This window comes from Cololabis saira, chromosome 16 (assembly GCF_033807715.1).
Source record: "Cololabis saira isolate AMF1-May2022 chromosome 16, fColSai1.1, whole genome shotgun sequence".
In the NCBI taxonomy this organism is placed as follows: domain Eukaryota; kingdom Metazoa; phylum Chordata; class Actinopteri; order Beloniformes; family Belonidae; genus Cololabis; species Cololabis saira.
The window spans coordinates 16,308,691-16,326,780 of record NC_084602.1 but is presented as its reverse complement, the minus strand read 5'-3'; the positions used below and the strand labels follow the sequence as shown (position 1 = coordinate 16,326,780).

The 18,090-nt window shown below is 41.6% G+C and overlaps 1 protein-coding gene across 2 annotated transcripts in view; it reads right to left on the bottom strand.

Moving 5' to 3' along the window:
- mta1 (metastasis associated 1) overlaps positions 1–17,707 on the bottom strand; it is a 43,106-nt gene extending 25,399 nt beyond the window's left edge. For both annotated transcript variants that reach the window (XM_061742951.1, XM_061742953.1), the window contains exons 1-2: positions 17,580–17,707; positions 4,657–4,724 (exon numbers count right to left, since the gene is read on the bottom strand). In XM_061742951.1, coding sequence (XP_061598935.1) covers positions 4,657–4,724; positions 17,580–17,607 — 96 coding nt within the window. In that variant the 5' untranslated portion in view covers positions 17,608–17,707. The remainder of the gene's footprint in view (positions 1–4,656; positions 4,725–17,579) is intronic.
- Between the last annotated feature and the right edge of the window lie 383 nt (positions 17,708–18,090).

Sequence of the window (18,090 nt, the reverse complement as noted above, 5' to 3'; positions counted from 1 at the left end):
AGAGTTTCCTAATCTCAGACGGGAGCCAGAGCCTCCAGTTATCAGCCTCCACTCTGGTGGAACCTTAAACCACCTTGAAGATTAGGCTTAAAACTTCGTATTTGATAAAGCTTACAGTTGGAGCTGACTCGGGTGCCCTGAACCATCTCTGGTAATGCTGCTGGAGGCCTCACTCTGCTCGCTGCACTCCTCTTAACTATAATATATACACATATTTATTTATACTGCACTTAATGTTGTTTTTGCGTCTCATCGGCAATAATCCCCAGACTTAGCCCTCTGATACCCCTTTTACACCAAGCTGGTTCCAGGGCTGGTGCTAGTGCTGGTGCTAGAGCCGGTTCGCGGTTGGTTCTAAGTAAGAACCGTTTGCTTCTACACAGCTGGTGCTGCCCAGGAGCTGGCCAGAGAGACACGTCATCACGTCACCACTCCCCCTCGTTTTCATCCCCACCCTGATCAGGAAGCTGAGAGCCAAAAGCTGTTTTAATTTCAGCTGTAGCACTGTTAATATGGCACTTTATTAAGTTTTAATATTTTTTCAGGTAAAGTAACCCTTTAAGATCCACAACCTGGGCTCAGTTTATCCAAATAAGGCCTGTTAACAAATTTGACTCGAAAGCCAGCAGCCCCGGGGGACAGCAGCTCCTCTCCTCTCCTCAGGAGCTCCGCCGTAGGCTCTGCGTTGGTGTAACGCGGCGGAACCAGAACGGCGGGCTGGGAGGCGTCCCCGCGGGCCGGGAATTTTTATGAAATAAATGGATGGAGCTGCGCTGCATCGGCGGGCTCCGCAGCCTCGCGTCCAAGCGTCCCGGGGCTGGAACGCTCCCCCGCGGGCTCGGACGCGAGGCTGCGCCGCTGCATCGGCGGCACGGAGCCCGCAGACGTTACTGTTGGTGGATTGTACCGTAGACCACTGCTGCTTCTGTTTTACATCCATTATTAAATAAATGGATGTAATAATAAAAGAGTCTACTAACTTAACCACCGTCTTCAACGCTACGTTGTTTAAAAACGGCGCTCTTCCGTGTTTACTCTGCTCTGGTTGTTCAGTAACACCGCCCCCAGCCCCCAGCGTAACTGGTTCTTTGAGCTGGACCAGCAGCTCAAAGGGGCTGGCGTAGCACCCGTTTTGAGAGCCAGGAGCCGGCGCTTAGGCTGTGTAAAACCAAAGAACTGGTGCTAACTCTGGCTCTAGCCCAGAACCAGCCCTGGAACCAGCTTGGTGTAAAAGGGGTATGTGACTGATGTCACAGGGCCAAGCCCTGAACCGCAACCTCAACTGCAGGGAAAAATGGCCATTAGGGTTCTTTTGCTGTCCACTGTCGCCTCGTACTTGCTCAACAAAATGAAGACTCACTGTCGTCTGTCGGGTTCCCAAACGGGACTGTTTGCATAAACTGGGATTATATGAACTCTGGATCTGTACTTTACAGGCGCTATGGTTCCACTAGCTGGAGTTTGCGTGTGCGTTTCCATTGCCAGGGATGGCCCCCCGTAAAAGTAGCCTTCAGGAACCTTAAAGGGGCCACTAATGGCCTTGTAGTAAGAGAGGTACTCAAGTAGGTCGACAGAAACCTCCAGGCGGGCGGGGGGTAAATCATCCGACCGCAACTCATTTAAGTATTTGGACCAGAAAGATTTTGGTACATTTGATGAAGTTGGAAATTACAGGAAAAACAATCACGATAAATGAACCGGCAAGTCGGTTCAGGACTTGTTGGCGTAGTAGAGGTCCGGTGGGGGTTTTTCCATTCATCTCAATAGCTATGACCGCAAGTAGCATCCATTGTTTACGTGTTCCTTCTTCGTCTCCTTTTATGCTGCTGGCCGTTTGCAAACAGCTCAAAATGCGCATTAACGTGCATGAACTGGGTCCTCTTTGATTGGACTGTAATGATCTGTGTAAAAGTTCCTGCAGGTGCATTTAGGGATGGGCTCCAGCAAATACCCATAACCAGAAAGAGTGAATTGGAATTAGGGATGCAAATTATCGATTATTTCATTAATTGACAGTTGATAACCTTATCGATCGATCATCGATTAGTTGATAAGCGGCGTTTTTCCCCCATCTGAGATACAAACATAATTTTTTTTGCTTATATAAAATACAAAGGACATTTTAATGTATTCCTTAATCAAATATTTATTTGATACAAAAGTAACAAAAAGACATTTTTGTACCACAAGGAATATAATATAAAGTGCACTTCAAGGCTATTAGTAGTAGCAGCAGCCATAATAGTGTCATTTGTGTCAAGCAAATTTTAAGTTCTAGTTACGTTTTAAGTTAGAGTTTTGGCAGTGTTCAAAATAAAATTATGAGACCTGCTGTATTGGAGCACATTTTCTTTTAGTTAAAACTGTAGCGGGGACAGATGTTTAGAGAAACCTATATATGTACCGGGTGAAGGCTGATTTATGGTTCCGCGTTACAACAACGCAGAGCCTACGCCGTAGGCTACGGCGGCGGCTCTGCGTCGATTTAAGGTGGAACCATAATTCAGGCTTTAGGGGAGCATATCGGAGAACAACCAGAAGAATATAGAGTGGATTAAAAATAAAAGTTAAGCACTGAGCTACATGTGTCTCCCGTCTGGGCCATTGCAGACTCATTGCCTGAACATGATATTACTAAAACCAAACATATCCGCCGTCTCTTTCTTCTAACTTTATGTGCGCGCCGCGGCGGCAGCGTGTTGTGTCGCATTAAATGTGGTCCGGGCGTAATACCAGCTGGTGAAATTTTTAATCGGGTAATTTCATAACGGCAATTAATCGAAAATCGATGAATTATTAACATCCCTAATTGGAATGAGTTGGTATAGATAATAGGGGTGTCACGGTACACACAAGTCACGGTTCGGTACGTACCTCGGTACAGGGGTCACGGTTCGGTACAACAGGGAAAAAAATACAAAAAGTCCCAAATGTATAAGACGAGTTTTTTCTTCCTTTATTTTGATCATAGCATTTGAAAGTTAAAGTTTGTTCAATTGGCTACAAAACTAAAAAGCATCTCTTATTAAAGTGTAAAATAAATAGAATAAAACATTTAACTTGTGCATTAATGTTTTTAATTTTACCACGGACTGGTTTATGTGAGCGCGGGATGGGACATTGTAACGAGGCTCGAGCACTTTTAATAAATACTTGAACCCGGGCTCCTCTACTGCTGCATATGGGCAGAGCCGTCTGGGGGCGGAGTATTCTCCATGGGCCTTATGATAGTCATTTTAACGTTCAACAACATCATCCTACCCATCAAACTACATTTATTCTCACTTTTATTGAGACAAGCCTATAGGCCTATGCTGCAGAAAGCAGAGTAAAGTCACAAACTTGTTCAGAAGAACACACACACACACACACACACACACACACACACACACACACACACACACACACACACACACACACACACACACACACACACACACACACACACACACACACACACACACACACACACACACACACACACACACACACACACACACACACACACACACACACACACACACACACACACACACACACACACAGGCCTGACAGCTGTCAATCACATGGCTCTGAAAACTAAGGTAGTCACGGACTGACTCAGTTCATTCTTTGATACAATTTAAATACAAAAAAAACATAACTGGTCTAAATTACACAATCTATTTAGATAGATATAGACACAGCGGTCTATAACATAATTTCTGAGCTCTATAACAGAGAATAGACTCGGCGGTCTCGTTCACAACAACACAAGCTCATTAAAATAGGCAGCTGGTCAAGAAACTGATAAATAAATTATTTATGAAGGTTACACTCACTCACCAACGGTAGTTGACTCTTCCATAACCCAAAATAATCCAGGTAACGTGGAAAACGGGGTAACATTCAAAACTTTGTACAAATTTAGTCTTCTTTTAAACTTTAGCGCTAATCTCCTTCACTGTGACTGTTAAGGCTGATTTATGGTACCGCGTTACACCAACGCAGCGCCTACGGCGAAGGTTGCGCGTCGCCGCATAACCTCGCCGTAGACTGCGCCGTACCCTACGGCGTATGCTCTGCGTCGATTTAACGCAGAACCATAAATCAGGCTTTACAGCCAATCCGCGTTGGCACACGGCCCTGATGCGTTCAGGACAGTTGTAAATTAAGAATTAGAACATTTTATCGTTATTATAGCCTACAATTTATGATGATATATGAATTGCACATATATTTATTGATATGCACAGACTAGCACACATTTAGGTCTGTAATGGAACGTGACTGTTGATATTTATAAGGGGGAAAAAAAAACGATGATTGATTTTTTTTTTTTTTTTTTTTTAACTCAGTCAGACGTATTCGCCGTATGACTGCGTGAACCGAACCGTGACCCCCGTACCGTGACGGTACGGGACGAATACAAATACCGTTACACCCCTAATAGATAATGGACGAATATTGGCAAAACCTTCATGCATGATCAAAAGGTATATTTCTAAACTGGAAAAGGATCACAGTACTGTATGGTTTTAAATGTCACATATATACTAGACAATTTAATAGTTATTCACAACGTTTATGTACGAAACTTATATTTTTCCAATAAACAGACCAAAGCAGTTGTAAGTGGACATAACTGGACTCTCCTGGAGTTAGAAAGAAACGTACCTTGTTCAACTCCTCTATCCTCCTGATGAGCAGTGGGTTACTGGACGAGTTCTCGAAATAAACGTAATCTGCAGAGCAACAGCAAGAGAGAGGGACAGAAAGAGAAAAAGAGAGGACAAAGGAAAATGTTAAAGGAAATAAAAAAACATAAACATAACACACAAAAGCCATATAAGGTCATCTAAATACACGGGATCTTACAATTTGGGCATCATGACAACTTAATTAACTCCCATTAGCAGCAGACACCTACTAAATGCTGGTTAAACATGATTAGGCCAATTTCATACACTACTGTAGGTGAAAAGTCTGGCTGAATGAGATGTTGATGCGCACTCTCTCACAACAAATCTTGCGTTTCCCCGGCCCTTATGCTCTCTTTTGTCTTATTGCTCCATTCATTTTCCTTCTGTGAGGTCTGTGAGGTGTTGTTTGCATGCGCACTGTGTCTGCACTTGTGTGGGTGTCAATAAGAGGCTGCACAAGCTTTACTGCATGTGTGTGTCAGACACTTTTGGCACCGCTCCAGGCCGATTGGAGGTTTAGCTCTCTCCAGGATGTCCCCATAGGCTCTGGTCTTGGTAGGGCGCCTGGTCTTAGCCCTGCGTGTGTCTTGGCTGATCGCTGTCAGATTATACCACACACACACTTGGTAATTTGCCTGGTGCTGAGGCTAACCTCCCACCCCCTCCCCCTTGACCAATGAGCCCATGGATCACCTGAAATTTGCCCAGCATCAACAAAACAACAACTGACGTCCAACATAGACTGGTTCAGACTAGGAATGGGCGATATTTTACCGTTCACGATAAACCGTCAAAAAAATTCCTCACGATAAGAATTTGTCATCTCACGGTAAAAACGATAAATTCCCGTTGATGACGTTTTTGTGTAAAGCTGATTTATGGTTCTGCGTTAAATCCACGCACAACGTACGGGAGGGAGGGAGGGGGGGGGAAAGAAAGAAAGAAAGAAAGAAAGAAAGAAAGAAAGAAAGAAAGAAAGAAAGAAAGAAAGAAAGAAAGAAAGAAAGAAAGAAAGAAAGAAAGAAAGAAAGAAAGAAAGAAAGAAAGAAAGAAAGAAAGAAAGAAAGAAAGAAAGAAAGAAAGAAAGAAAGAAAGAAAGAAAGAAAGAAAGAAAGAAAGAAAGAAAGAAAGAAAGAAAGAAAGAAAGAAAGAAAGAAAGAAAGAAAGAAAGAAAGAAAGAAAGAAAGAAAGAAAGAAAGAAAGAAAGAAAGAAAGAAAGAAAGAAAGAAAGAAAGAAAGAAAGAAAGAAAGAAAGAAAGAAAGAAAGAAAGAAAGAAAGAAAGAAAGAAAGAAAGAAAGAAAGAAAGAAAGAAAGAAAGAAAGAAAGAAAGAAAGAAAGAAAGAAAGAAAGAAAGAAAGAAAGAAAGAAAGAAAGAAAGAAAGAAAGAAAGAAAGAAAGAAAGAAAGAAAGAAAGAAAGAAAGAATCCCGCTGATGACGTTTTTGTGTAACAAACATGGCGGATCTGAGAGCGAGATAGATTTATAGTTACAAAGGTGGAGTTGAATTGGTATTTTTTTTATCGTCATTTTTATCGTTATCGGGATAAATGCCAGAAATTATCGTGATACATTTTTTAGTCCATACCGCCCATCCCTAGTTCAGACACACATCTATCATGTGAGGACAAGATAACCAGGAGTTACAAGGTAAGATACAGCTAATTAAGATTAGTCCAAATACCATATTAAAACAAACAAACATAACAGCCCAAGGAGACCTACAGAGTGTACTATAACTTTTCTTCAATACAATCCTCCATCCTGAGCCAGAACCGGGCGACTCTGGGAAGGAAGAACTCCTCTCTAAGGGCCAGGACACACCAACCCAGCGGCCCACCGTCGGCGGAAAAGCAATCGGACTGAAAGTTGGCTCCCGTCTGCCCAAGTTGGTAAAAAAGAAATACACCCGAACACACCAAGCCGACTGGCTAATAATGAAAATATACGGTAATACAATCAAACGCAATCCAAATCGATGCCACGATAGAGTGTAGCGTAGCATCTGTGCCGTCGCTGTTTATCTAGTATGTTTCTTCCGACAAAGGATTTTTGTTTGTGTGTGTGTGTGTGTGTTTGTGTGTGTGCAGGGGTGTGTTTCCTTCACCAGCCCTCTTGGCAGTCTACCATATTTAATTGGTCCCTTAAGAAAAGGAAGAAAAAAAAGTGAAAAAGAATTAAGAGGGGAATTAAAATACTCTGCGTGCCGAAGAGGACCAAGATCACTGAAAGTGGAACATGAAAAGGTAGGAAAGCAAAGACAAGACAGAGATGAGTGCAGTTTGGTGAGTGTGTGATGTGCTGTAGTGTGTGTACATGAATGTGTTGTGTTTTAGACGAGAGACATAAGACAAACAGGTATTTATAAATAGAAGAGGACAGAGGATATAGAAAAATTCTGTTTCTCATTGAATGAATTTGGTGTGTAGTGCGTGTGCAGTGTGTTTGGGATGCATGTAGACCTGTGAGTATGACTTTGGCAGGGAACACGCACACCCGCCTCCTCCTGGCATATATTCTGATTGTTAACAGTAAAACTTAAGTACAGACAATTAATAAAGATGTAATCTGATTAAACAAACAAATAAAAATCAGATCACATTCAATCCCAATCATTCGTAAGTTACTTTATCAACCCCAATTTAAGATCAAGTAGGCACATCACTATTGACTACACATGGTTCTTCACCCACTTTAGACTTGGACATGACATTAACAACATTAACCCCATTTGTTCCTGTTTTCACTGGTAACTATACATATCAGGTATGAAATATCTAATTTCAGTCTTTGGGAACAGTTATCGCCTGTTTAGCCATTTTATAATCAAATATTTAATGACCTGCCAAATGTTTTATTTTAAATTAAACAATTATTAATGCCAATCTACAACAGAGTTTGAAAGCAGACCTAATTTTCAAATCAGACTTTTAAAGAATAGATGTGTCTGTTGCCTCATAATATTTGTACAAGCTCAAATAATTTGTAATCTTGTGCCTGAGAGAAAGAACAGGCAGTTGTATCCATCTTTCTGGCCGGACCGATCTTAATAAAGGAACGCCGTTTCATTTTGTTCCTCTCTGTCCAGCACATCCACAAACGAACCATTAGAGCTTCCTGAAAGATATTCGAATGAAAGAAGTTCCAATACCTCTTTATCAGAGGAGCCTAAAAGCCAACAAATGACTGAGTACAGAATAAATTAACTAAATAAAAACCTTAATGTATTCCATGCAGTGACTGATGGTGTATTATCACCTGTGTGAGGATGTACGACTTTAAAACATCCACTTGTGATTGAATGAACAAAGTGGCCGAGAGGGCATGCAGAGTCATTTCTTCTACTGCGAAGCGTCACTACATCGTCTCCATCATTGTTCACTCGTCATCAGACTCCACTGTCACCACCGCTGGATATTAACCATGCCGGACTGAAACGGAGCACTAACAAGCTCATTTTTAGAACCACAGTTGAGACGACAGCCTGGAGGTCAGGGGTTTTAATTCCCCACGTTATTTCAGCACCATACATGTCTCAGGCAACCAGACCGAAAAAGGTGGATGCTCTAAAAATGAGCCTCATGAAAACAGGGCCGTGACAACTGCTGACGCTCAGCCGCTCCGTGCTCTGAATGACCCAGTAACATTTAGTGTTTGATGTGGTGTTTGGTGAGAATTACGCCCACACACCGGGACTCCGCCCCGGCCCGTGACAGCATGTCTCCGTCCACGGTTTTAGAATAGGTGGGACATTGTGCACAGCTCTTCATCTTCCGTTTTCCTGGCTCGCCGCGAATGGAGACCCGTTTTAGATTAGCGCAGTCCCGTTCCTGCAGCCTCCAGCCAGAAAACGCCAATATGGGGAGAAAGCGACTTGACTGACTGTCAAGAATGAGCTGTTTTGAGCGTCGGACTTTCCACCCGCGCATGGCGCTGAAGTCTGGCAGAGGAACTTAAAATGAAAGCAACCGAGAGGGAGAGACGGCCTTTAGGCACCGAGCAGCGTCACTCAGTCTCTCCATCCCCTCCCCACCATCCAGCCCCCCCGCTCTCCAACCCCCACACCTCCCTCTCTCTCTCTCTTGGTGTGAGCCAATCAGCAGGCACTCGCGGTCATGATGTCACAGTGCAGTCAAATAGTGTGTGAGCCAATCGAGGCACGTCCATAAGCCTCAAAAAGAAGAGTCTGTTGGGCTGATCCAAAACAGGCCAAAGACAGACAGAAAGACGGACAGACAGACGGAGCTGCAATAATAAAAGAAAAAACCCAAAATTAAAGAGGTATATTTCAAATTCAAAAGTGAAAAACTAATAGAAAACCAAAGACAATCTACAAATGTATGCATATCCAAATAATGTAGACCTCATTTCTGAAAATATTGTGCACTCAACAAAAGAAATACAAGTTTTCAAATAAAAACAGTTTTCTCAGAAACCTGGACACAGGCGCTTGCACAGTATTTACAGGAAGTGTGTAAAGCAGCACATGACGCATAAACCTTCAAAACAACTAGGTGTCTTTAGTTTAAATGTCAGTCGAGGTCATTCAAAACTGTATGGGTATGCGTCAAAACTAATATAATGTTGTCTTTTGCAATGATGACTAGTTATCTAAAGACGAACTGTGACATTGGTCTGAACTATTTTTCTGCAATGTTGCAGCCAATTGGACATATTATTGGATGCTGTGCAGATCGTGTCAATAAGCAAGGTGCTAGAGAGTTTCCTCCATAGTTTCAAATCAGAGTGCATCACAGATGAATGTGTTCTGAGTTTTTCACATCATAAAAAAAAAAAAAAAACAGATATGTTTAACCATTCAGGCAAAGATAAATAATTCAAACTATCCCTGGGTATTTAATAGTGGGTTTCAAAACCATGAGAAAATAAGCAGTGATTCCAGCTCCGAGGAGGCTGACTGACGGATCTCGGACCAGCTTAAATTAACTGCGTGAAGAGACCAAATGGAGTAAAGTTTGTTTTAACCGAACCACAAAATGTGAAATCACAAACTCAAGCACTGCAGATGATAAATATTTCAGTCACCCGCCAACTGTGGACCAAGTTCTCATCGAATGATGAAGCGCGATAGCGGTACGCCTGAAAATCCTTATCACTGTAGTTCTGCCCCCCCCCCCCCCCCCCCCCAAAATAAAATAAATTTAATCTAATGGGCCTGGCCAGACTCACTCCTCTAACGCTGGTTACCTCTGCAGTGCTGCCTCTTCACAAGATGAATCTAGTACTGCAGTATGAGGTTGTTAACTTGGCCGATCACAAATGTATTTTTCTGAAGTGGCAAGTGAAAGTCGTGCTGCATTTAAAACTCTTAAAATTATTCCAGTTCTTCTTCACAATATTATATATAACATTCACACCAAGTCCTGCAAATTCTGGTATCCAGAAATGTATATGTCAAAATGGACAGCTGGGTGGTAAAGTTGGATAGTCTGACGTTAATGCAGCCGTTAACCATCGTTGACTATTTACGTCTACGCACAATCATACTCCTGTTGATCTAAAATCCAGCACAGGACACTGTGCAATACTGCCTTGCAACTTCCTGTTATGGGTCATCAGTGGAGAGTGGAGAGTCGTTGGGTCGGTCAGCTATCGAGCATCATTTTGGAAAATGTGGTGGGGTTTTTTTCGGGATGGAAATCTGTGACATGCTCAGGATGAACCGCTCTGATCTCCAGATGTGGCAAAAAAAAAAAAAAAAAAAACGTTTATTAGAAAATAACTCAAGAAAAACCTGGACGAAGAGACAAGATGGATGAACCGAACCAGAATTTCTTTTTTTAGGAAATTCCTCCACAAAACGGACAGAAACCAGATAGACAAAAATGTGGAATTCATCATCCTGATGACTTAATTCAAACGATGTGGTGATCTGCAGTCATTTGTAATAATTATTGTAGCTGTAAAGTAAAAATCCCACGGCCTACGCTATGTTTCATCACACACAGAGGACATGGATGATTCTGATCCACTGCAAATGCACGCGTCAGTAATGCGGCCTGAAACCAACAGCCCACCCAAGCGCCAATGGTAGGTCAAATTTCTGTTTTCTGTTTGCCAAGGCACTAAACGTTTCTACCATCAGGCATTTATAGATTACAGCCCGCTACTATCCCTGCGTGCTTAACGCGTGCTGGACAATGTAAACATGAGGCGTGTTACTGCCTCCTCGGCGCCTGCGAAAACGAAAACGAGTCGGGAGGTGTCGTCGAGTGGCAGCTTCTACGTAACACCAAGACCCGCTGTTTTGTCGGCCTCGCTGGCTTCACCAGCATCCGAAGAGCTGGATGATGCAGGAGATGGAGCGGGTGGAGGACCCATGATGCAACGACCTTTCTGTTTACATTAGTCCTGACCGCCGATTAAGTGTACCCTCTGAGGAGAGTTATTGGTCAGTACGATGTAAAAAGGACAAGCACACAAAAGGCGCTTTATTATTTTGGCTGGTAAAAACTTTGCTTGGCTTGATTTTTTTTAAATCTACCAGTCTACTTGGGTAGCGAGTCAAGAAGTTAATTTCGGACCCTGTGTGTGGACCTGTTGCCCTTTCTGCCTTTTCCCAGGTGTAATAATGGTGTTTGCGGTACATAGTGCAATTTACATTAAGCCAATATCCACCACATATAGCATATTGATCTGATGTTTTTGGCAGATAAACGTACAGAAATGAATCAACATTAACCTGCACAAGTGGATTTTTAAACCAAGAGGGGCAGATCAGCAGAACAACAACAACAACAAGGGGATGATGGCTCACGTGGCTGCGTCGCTCAGTGAGAAACTTCTCTTTCATCAAGTTCAAAGTCTCTCTGGCGTCACAAAACCTTTAGGGCTTCAACGAACGTTTTACTGTTACCATAGCAACTTAAACTCATAGTCCAATAAACAATTCTTCCAATGTCATCACTTCTCAAAACGTGTCTTATCCAGGACTAACGCGCTGAACTAAATACAGACGTCGGGGTGTGTTTTAGAAATACAGTCCAACATGTACTCGTACACGAGACAACAACTCTGAAACAGCTCTGTCCAAAGGCCGGGACTGATTGATCATATTCATGTCAGCTAAAAGAAATAGAGTCAGCTTTAAAAACGCACATTTGGACCTTCAGTTTGTTCAAATTTCTAAATATAACGCCTTTTTATTTTACTTTTTTAACAAATAACAACTGAATCCACCAACACCCGCAGCCCAGGTATCAGAACCAAAAACTGGTGATGGAAAACCTCTGATGCATCCTTTTTGACTTATTTACATCATTATAATGTTGATTAATGCACTCCCATCAGGGAGCCGTGATCTTAAATTTGTCCTAAAATTCAGCAACAGAAAACCAAGAAAAGAAGTTTAACTTTCTAAATTCACAGAGCACAGTTCTCAGTCTGTTAGGGTTTCTCTATCCGCCGATATAAAAAAGACCCTTGTGACATAAACTCCTCCAGTCCATAACGGTCCATCAGATCACTCCTATAATGGACTGTGCAGTTAAGGAATTTCCAATCTCATGAAAGGATGCCACCCATTTACGAAAAGTATTCAAAAGTCCAACACATCCCAAGGAGATAAAGTACTGTATGACCGTAATGAACATTTCTAAGCTTTGGGAAGGGAGGGATGCAGGGAAGCGGGAAATGAAGAGTATGAATATTCACTCACACGTGTCCGTGCACACACACTCCCTGCACAGCCCACAGCCCGTCCACTGATTGCTCACACACTCACTCCTAAAAGGCGTGCCATTTGTCGTTGAGCAGCAACCGTGGAAAATACTGAAGGCACTATGGCTTAGACCGTCATCACATGGATGGAGGTTTCTATGGTAATAGCAGATAATTAAGCATTACAAAAATCGAACTCGCATCTCCTTTGTTACTTTGATAGAACTCAATTTCTCTCTAAAAAGGCCACAGCAGGACAGCTGCACACATGTGGTACCAATGAGCTTATCAATGTCTGACTGTCAACCTTTCCACAGTTCCTCAAAACAGAAAAAGGTATAAAAAAAAAGAAATCCTATCACCCTTGCGTAATTATTTTTAAAATATCTGTGACCCTGCAAAGGATGATGGGACATAGCCGCTGGAAGATACTCTGAATGGTCACAGAAGTTTGTGTGCAATTTTGAGCCAAGTTCGTAAGTTACCCCAATTTGCATTTTTATAAACAGTAAACCAAATTTAACTGGTTGGTGAATTAAACCTGGAAACACGAGCCACAAGGAAATCTCACTGACAATTAAGTGATCATTCCTCTCACCAATGACAGCCTAACTTCTCGTTTCCACTGCAAATGATTGCTGTCATTGTTCACGCTTTGGTTCTGTTCCTCACACAGCTTTGGTTAAAACTGGGAATATTTTAGGGTACGTCAACCACCCAACAGCACAGGCGCCTTCAGAGCCACTGCAATGCGGACCGCTACAGGAGATCCTTCACATCCACAGCAACTCTTAAAATTTCCATTCTACGGTTTAAAAAAAAAAAGAAGAGGATTATCGAGTTGAAATTAATTGGGTGTGGAAAAAAAAGCATATTCTGTAACAGAAATTGAATTATTTACTCACTTTCTAAATACATCAGAAAGCTTTTTTGAAAATGATATAAGGTTTTTGACCTTTCTAATGAAGTGAAAGCTTCTCCTACAAGCACAGCAACACTGTTTGGTAAAACGCAAAAAGGAAACACTGGTATAAAAGGTCTAAACCATTTGTTACGACCAGCCAACGCTGAGCTCAGACCAACGTTAGCACCAAGATTAGAGGAGTGGGGGTTTGATGCTGCAGGAATCTCATCAACTGGAAGAAGTTCCCTTTCTCTTTTGTGTTTGCACCTCAGGTGCTGGGACTGATTGCAGGTCGTGCAACTGTTCTCAAAGAATCTTTAGTTCCTCCATCAGAGAGGTTTTCTTGAACGAGCAAAAACAACTGTTGCTTGAAACAATGTGGTTTTATGGCAACTGGTCATGATGACGCAAGAGGTAGGGATCTACCTGGTGACCCAGTAGTAGATCCACTGGTTGGGCAGGTGCTTAATGTACAGAGGATTAAGGTCCTTGTTGCAGCCACCCAGGTTCAAGTCCAGGCCTGTGACCTTCGGACCTTCTCACCATCCACTTTCCTGTATATTTACATTGAAATTCTTACAATTATCCTCTTAGAAACATGCAGGAAACCCAGAGCAGAAGGTCGAGGGTCGAGCCAGAGGCCGATGTGTCACCGGTCTACCATCATCCACCAGCTGGCTCCCTCCTCACTTGAGCATTTCTACCTGGAGTCCAAATGCAACCCATAAAAATGAGTCCATGAAGGTATCTCAACCATCAAGAAGCTTAAAACCAGATAAAATCTTTCAGATGAACCAGTCTCTACTTCTCCAATAGTCTCCATCACATTTTTGCAATCAACCTGTGTAATATACATACTAATCACTCTTAGAGCCATATGAAATCCGTGTTAACGGAATCGCGGAAATGACCAATAAAAATGGAATTAGAATAAAACGCGGAATATTACAGAATTGGCCCTAATCTGGGTTTAAATTCAGTTTTCGGGGGAGAAAATGGAACATTAGAAATCAAGTGAAGACGGTGGAGCGAGCTTAAGCCACGCACGCGAACGCGCATATACACAACACACACGTGCTGCTGTTTACATCATGATCGTCAAATGGTTTTACATTTTAATTTGAAGGTTTAACAGGATGTTCAATGTGTTTATGTGAGTTAAGATAACTGACCAGCGTCCTCCATGCAGTTGTGCTGTGTGTTAGGGCGGAAACAGAGCTCTCTGATTTTCACAATAAAATGGTACGGGCGTGTACTTCCACTTCCACAGTGCTCCACAAAAAACAATGACATCCAAGCGAGCGGCTCCCTCCCCTCTAGGGTCTGCAAAAAAGTTACGGAACTCCACGCTAAGTGCTACATACAGAGCAGAGCAGTACGCTGACTTCTATGCATCAGGCAACAAGCTTTTTTGTAAATATTGTCAACATACGGTGGACTGGACTCGAAAAAACACGTGCGACGATCACATAGCCTCCAAAAGCCATGTAAGGAACAAGGAAAAACAACGTGCTTCTCAAAGCACACCAGCCCTGCAAACAACCATAACATCAAGTACCTCATCAGGAGACGCAAGGCGAGAGTTTGTTCAAGACTTTGTGGCTGTTTGCACATTAATGATATAAAGCAGTGATTCTTAACCATAGGGCCGCGGCCCACACTTGGGCCGCGAGCGCCATCTAGTGGGCCGCAAAGATTATTACAGGGGAAGAAAGAAAAACTGCAAAACTGTTCAATTGTTAAGATGTGTTTATATTAATTTATTATAAAAATGTGTTGAGACAATTAACAAAGAAAAGGGGAAATTCAAACTGCTGGTAAAGAAATAAAATAAGATAGCATTTGAAATAAAATAAAATCTATTTTATTTTTAAGAGAGAAAAATATGTGTAATTAAAGTTACACATGTTAAGTTGCAAATATTTATATATTTATTATTTCTCTTTAAAATGTAATTGAACAGTATTTCACTAATTTCAGGCACTTTAAACATTAAATGGACTGTTATATATTATTAAATTGTGGACATTTATTCATTTCCACTTACCAGACACTTTTTTTTAATGGTAAAAATGACGATAAAAAGCAAAATACAGAATTCAGAAATATTAAAATGGAAAAAACGGAATTTGAGAAAAAATAAAACGGAATTGGGCAAAAAATAAAACGGATTTCATATGGCTCTATCACTCTGCACTACACACACTCAATATTCACGATTGAAGTCTAAGGGGGTCACTTTCATCAGAAGAAAAAAAACAATCTGTGACTCTTCTGAATTTGCAGGACTCGTTTCCAGAAATGCTGGTCATGTAGTCGCCTACTCCTCCTTGCAAAAAAATAAATAACAGGCACCAAAATAGTGGCTTGTGGTCTTCACAATTAAAAAAAATTGTGGGGGGGGGGATATAACAAAGACATCAAGGCCCAGGGAGGCTACTTTTTTTTTTTTAGTCCACCGCTCATTCAAAAGGAAGTCACCGTCTTCCAAAGATGGACCTGCATTGTCTTGCAAAGTTGCAGCCACCTCTCTGAGGGTTCTGCTTTGTTCAGACAATTAGGCCGAAATAGTCTCGGCAGAAGCTGATGAGGCTTACTTCTGCCCCATGTGTGACTTTTTGTTTTGTTGTTTTATATCTAAAACCATCTCCGTGACTGTGCAAGAGCAGTTCATGTTTGTGCAATAATGGCATTTTTTATGGCTTTTAGTTTCGTATTGCGCTTTAAAGCAAACAAACATTAGCATTTACAGAAATAAGTGATTTTCAAATGAGTTAACCTGCAAGGCTGCCATGCAACTGCATTAGGTGGAGGAGGGGGGATACGCCAATTAGAGGTAATAAATAAGTTAACACAGTTTATGACAAATTGATTTGACACAGAATAGACATATGACGCATTGACAAGGCAGCACAATACCACTTGTTTCTTCTTATGTTTGTTTTTTTATGAACTAAAGACCTCCACTGCCAATGTAAAGGAAGGAAACCTCATTAAATTAACAATTACTTCAAATTTAGCCATTTTAAGAAACAAAAGGGTGTGCTATAAAGCAGGTGGTGGGTGCAAAAACACTGTCTCCATAGGTCATAACTGTGTGTTATGGTTGAGTAAGTTGAAAAAAATAATAATAATTGTACTCAGAGCAGTTGCATGTGCAAAACAATAACACTAAATACAATACCAAAAAGCATCCTAGCTATAGATATGTAAAGAAGGGCCAAAAGACTTAAAAACAGCTTTTTCCCCAAAGCCATAACCGCCCTGAATAAAACGTGAATGTCTTCGTTACTGGTTTTTACCGTGCAATACTTCTCCCGGACTATCTGTGCAATATTCCACTACATGTGTAACTATATACTATCATCTGTAAATAGAATCTCAGGTCTTCACTATTCAAATGCACCTTAACCTTTTTTATATTTTTTATATTTATTATTGTTTGCACTATTGTTCTTATTTGTCTTGCACTTGAGAGGTGATGCTGCTTTCAATCTCACTGTACCCAGATACATAGACAATAAAGTATTCTATTCTAAATGAACAATTACTTCAAATTTAGCCATTTTAAGAAACAAAAGGGTGTGCTATAAAGCAGGTGGTGGGTGCAAAAACACTGTCTCCATAGGTCATAACTGTGTGTTATGGTTGAGTAAGTTGAAAAAAATAATAATTGTACTAATTGAACAGTTGCATGTGCAAAACAATAACACTAAATACAATACCAAAAAGCATCCTAGCTATAGATATGTAAAGAAGGGCCAACAGATTTTTTTTTTTATGCAATTTTATATTTTCCACCTTTTTTTTTTTTTTTTTTTTTTTTTTCTTCTTGCAAGCATTCACTGATGCTTTGAAAGTCTTCAGCTGCCTCTGATGGTCAGAAAAATGCTTAAACCCTAAACTTTTGTGAGCCAGTAGACAATAGCTGAACAGAGAGCAAAACTTTTTGAATTTTTTTTTCCCCCCCTTGCCAAGTTGCTTTGAATATCATAGGAAACATTATGCTGAGTGGTTGCAAATGCTGTAGTTGTTGTTTTGGTTTCTGCTTAGTTTAAACAAAAAAAAAAAGAAAAGAAAACACATACACACACACACACAGAGACACAAAAGAAGCAGGACTTAAGAGCAGCAGTGCTCTACTCTTCATCACCATCCTCCTCAACAGTCACCATCATCATCTGCGAGGCACAAAGCTCTTTAGCTCTGCTCAACTACCAGCAGGGACGGAGAGCAGGACCGAGCGGGCTGGACGAGCCGCCGCGGCCGCCGCCGCACGGCTGTGGGGGGAACACGCGTCCGCCCCGACGCTTACCTCCGACCCGGTACATGTTGGCTGCCATGACTGCCCCGGTCCCCGGCTTCCTCTCCAGGTAGAGGGCTGGCTCTCTCGTCGCTCTCGCTGCCGGAGGAGCTGTGTGTTGGAAAATGGAGGATTGATCAATACGAAACAGACTGGCCGAGACGCCTTAAAGAGACAGTACACCTCGCTAGAAAAAAAAGAGAAAAGAAGGGGGGGAAAAAACAACAGCTCACATTTTGGCTGCCCGTGAAAACAATGCGAGGCACTAAAGTGTCCCTCTTAATTTTAGAAAAGGATTTTATTTAAGCCTGAATTATGGTTCCGCGTTAAATCGACGCAGAGCCTACGGCGTAGGGTATGGCGTAGGCTGTGCGTTGGTGTAACGCGGAACCATAAATCAGCCTTTAGCCGTAGCATTTTTTTTTATTTTATTTAACATTTGCAAACAGTACAATGATAACAAAACTTCACATTATGCAATTTCACTTTGAATTATAACATATAAAGAGTATAACTCAAATAA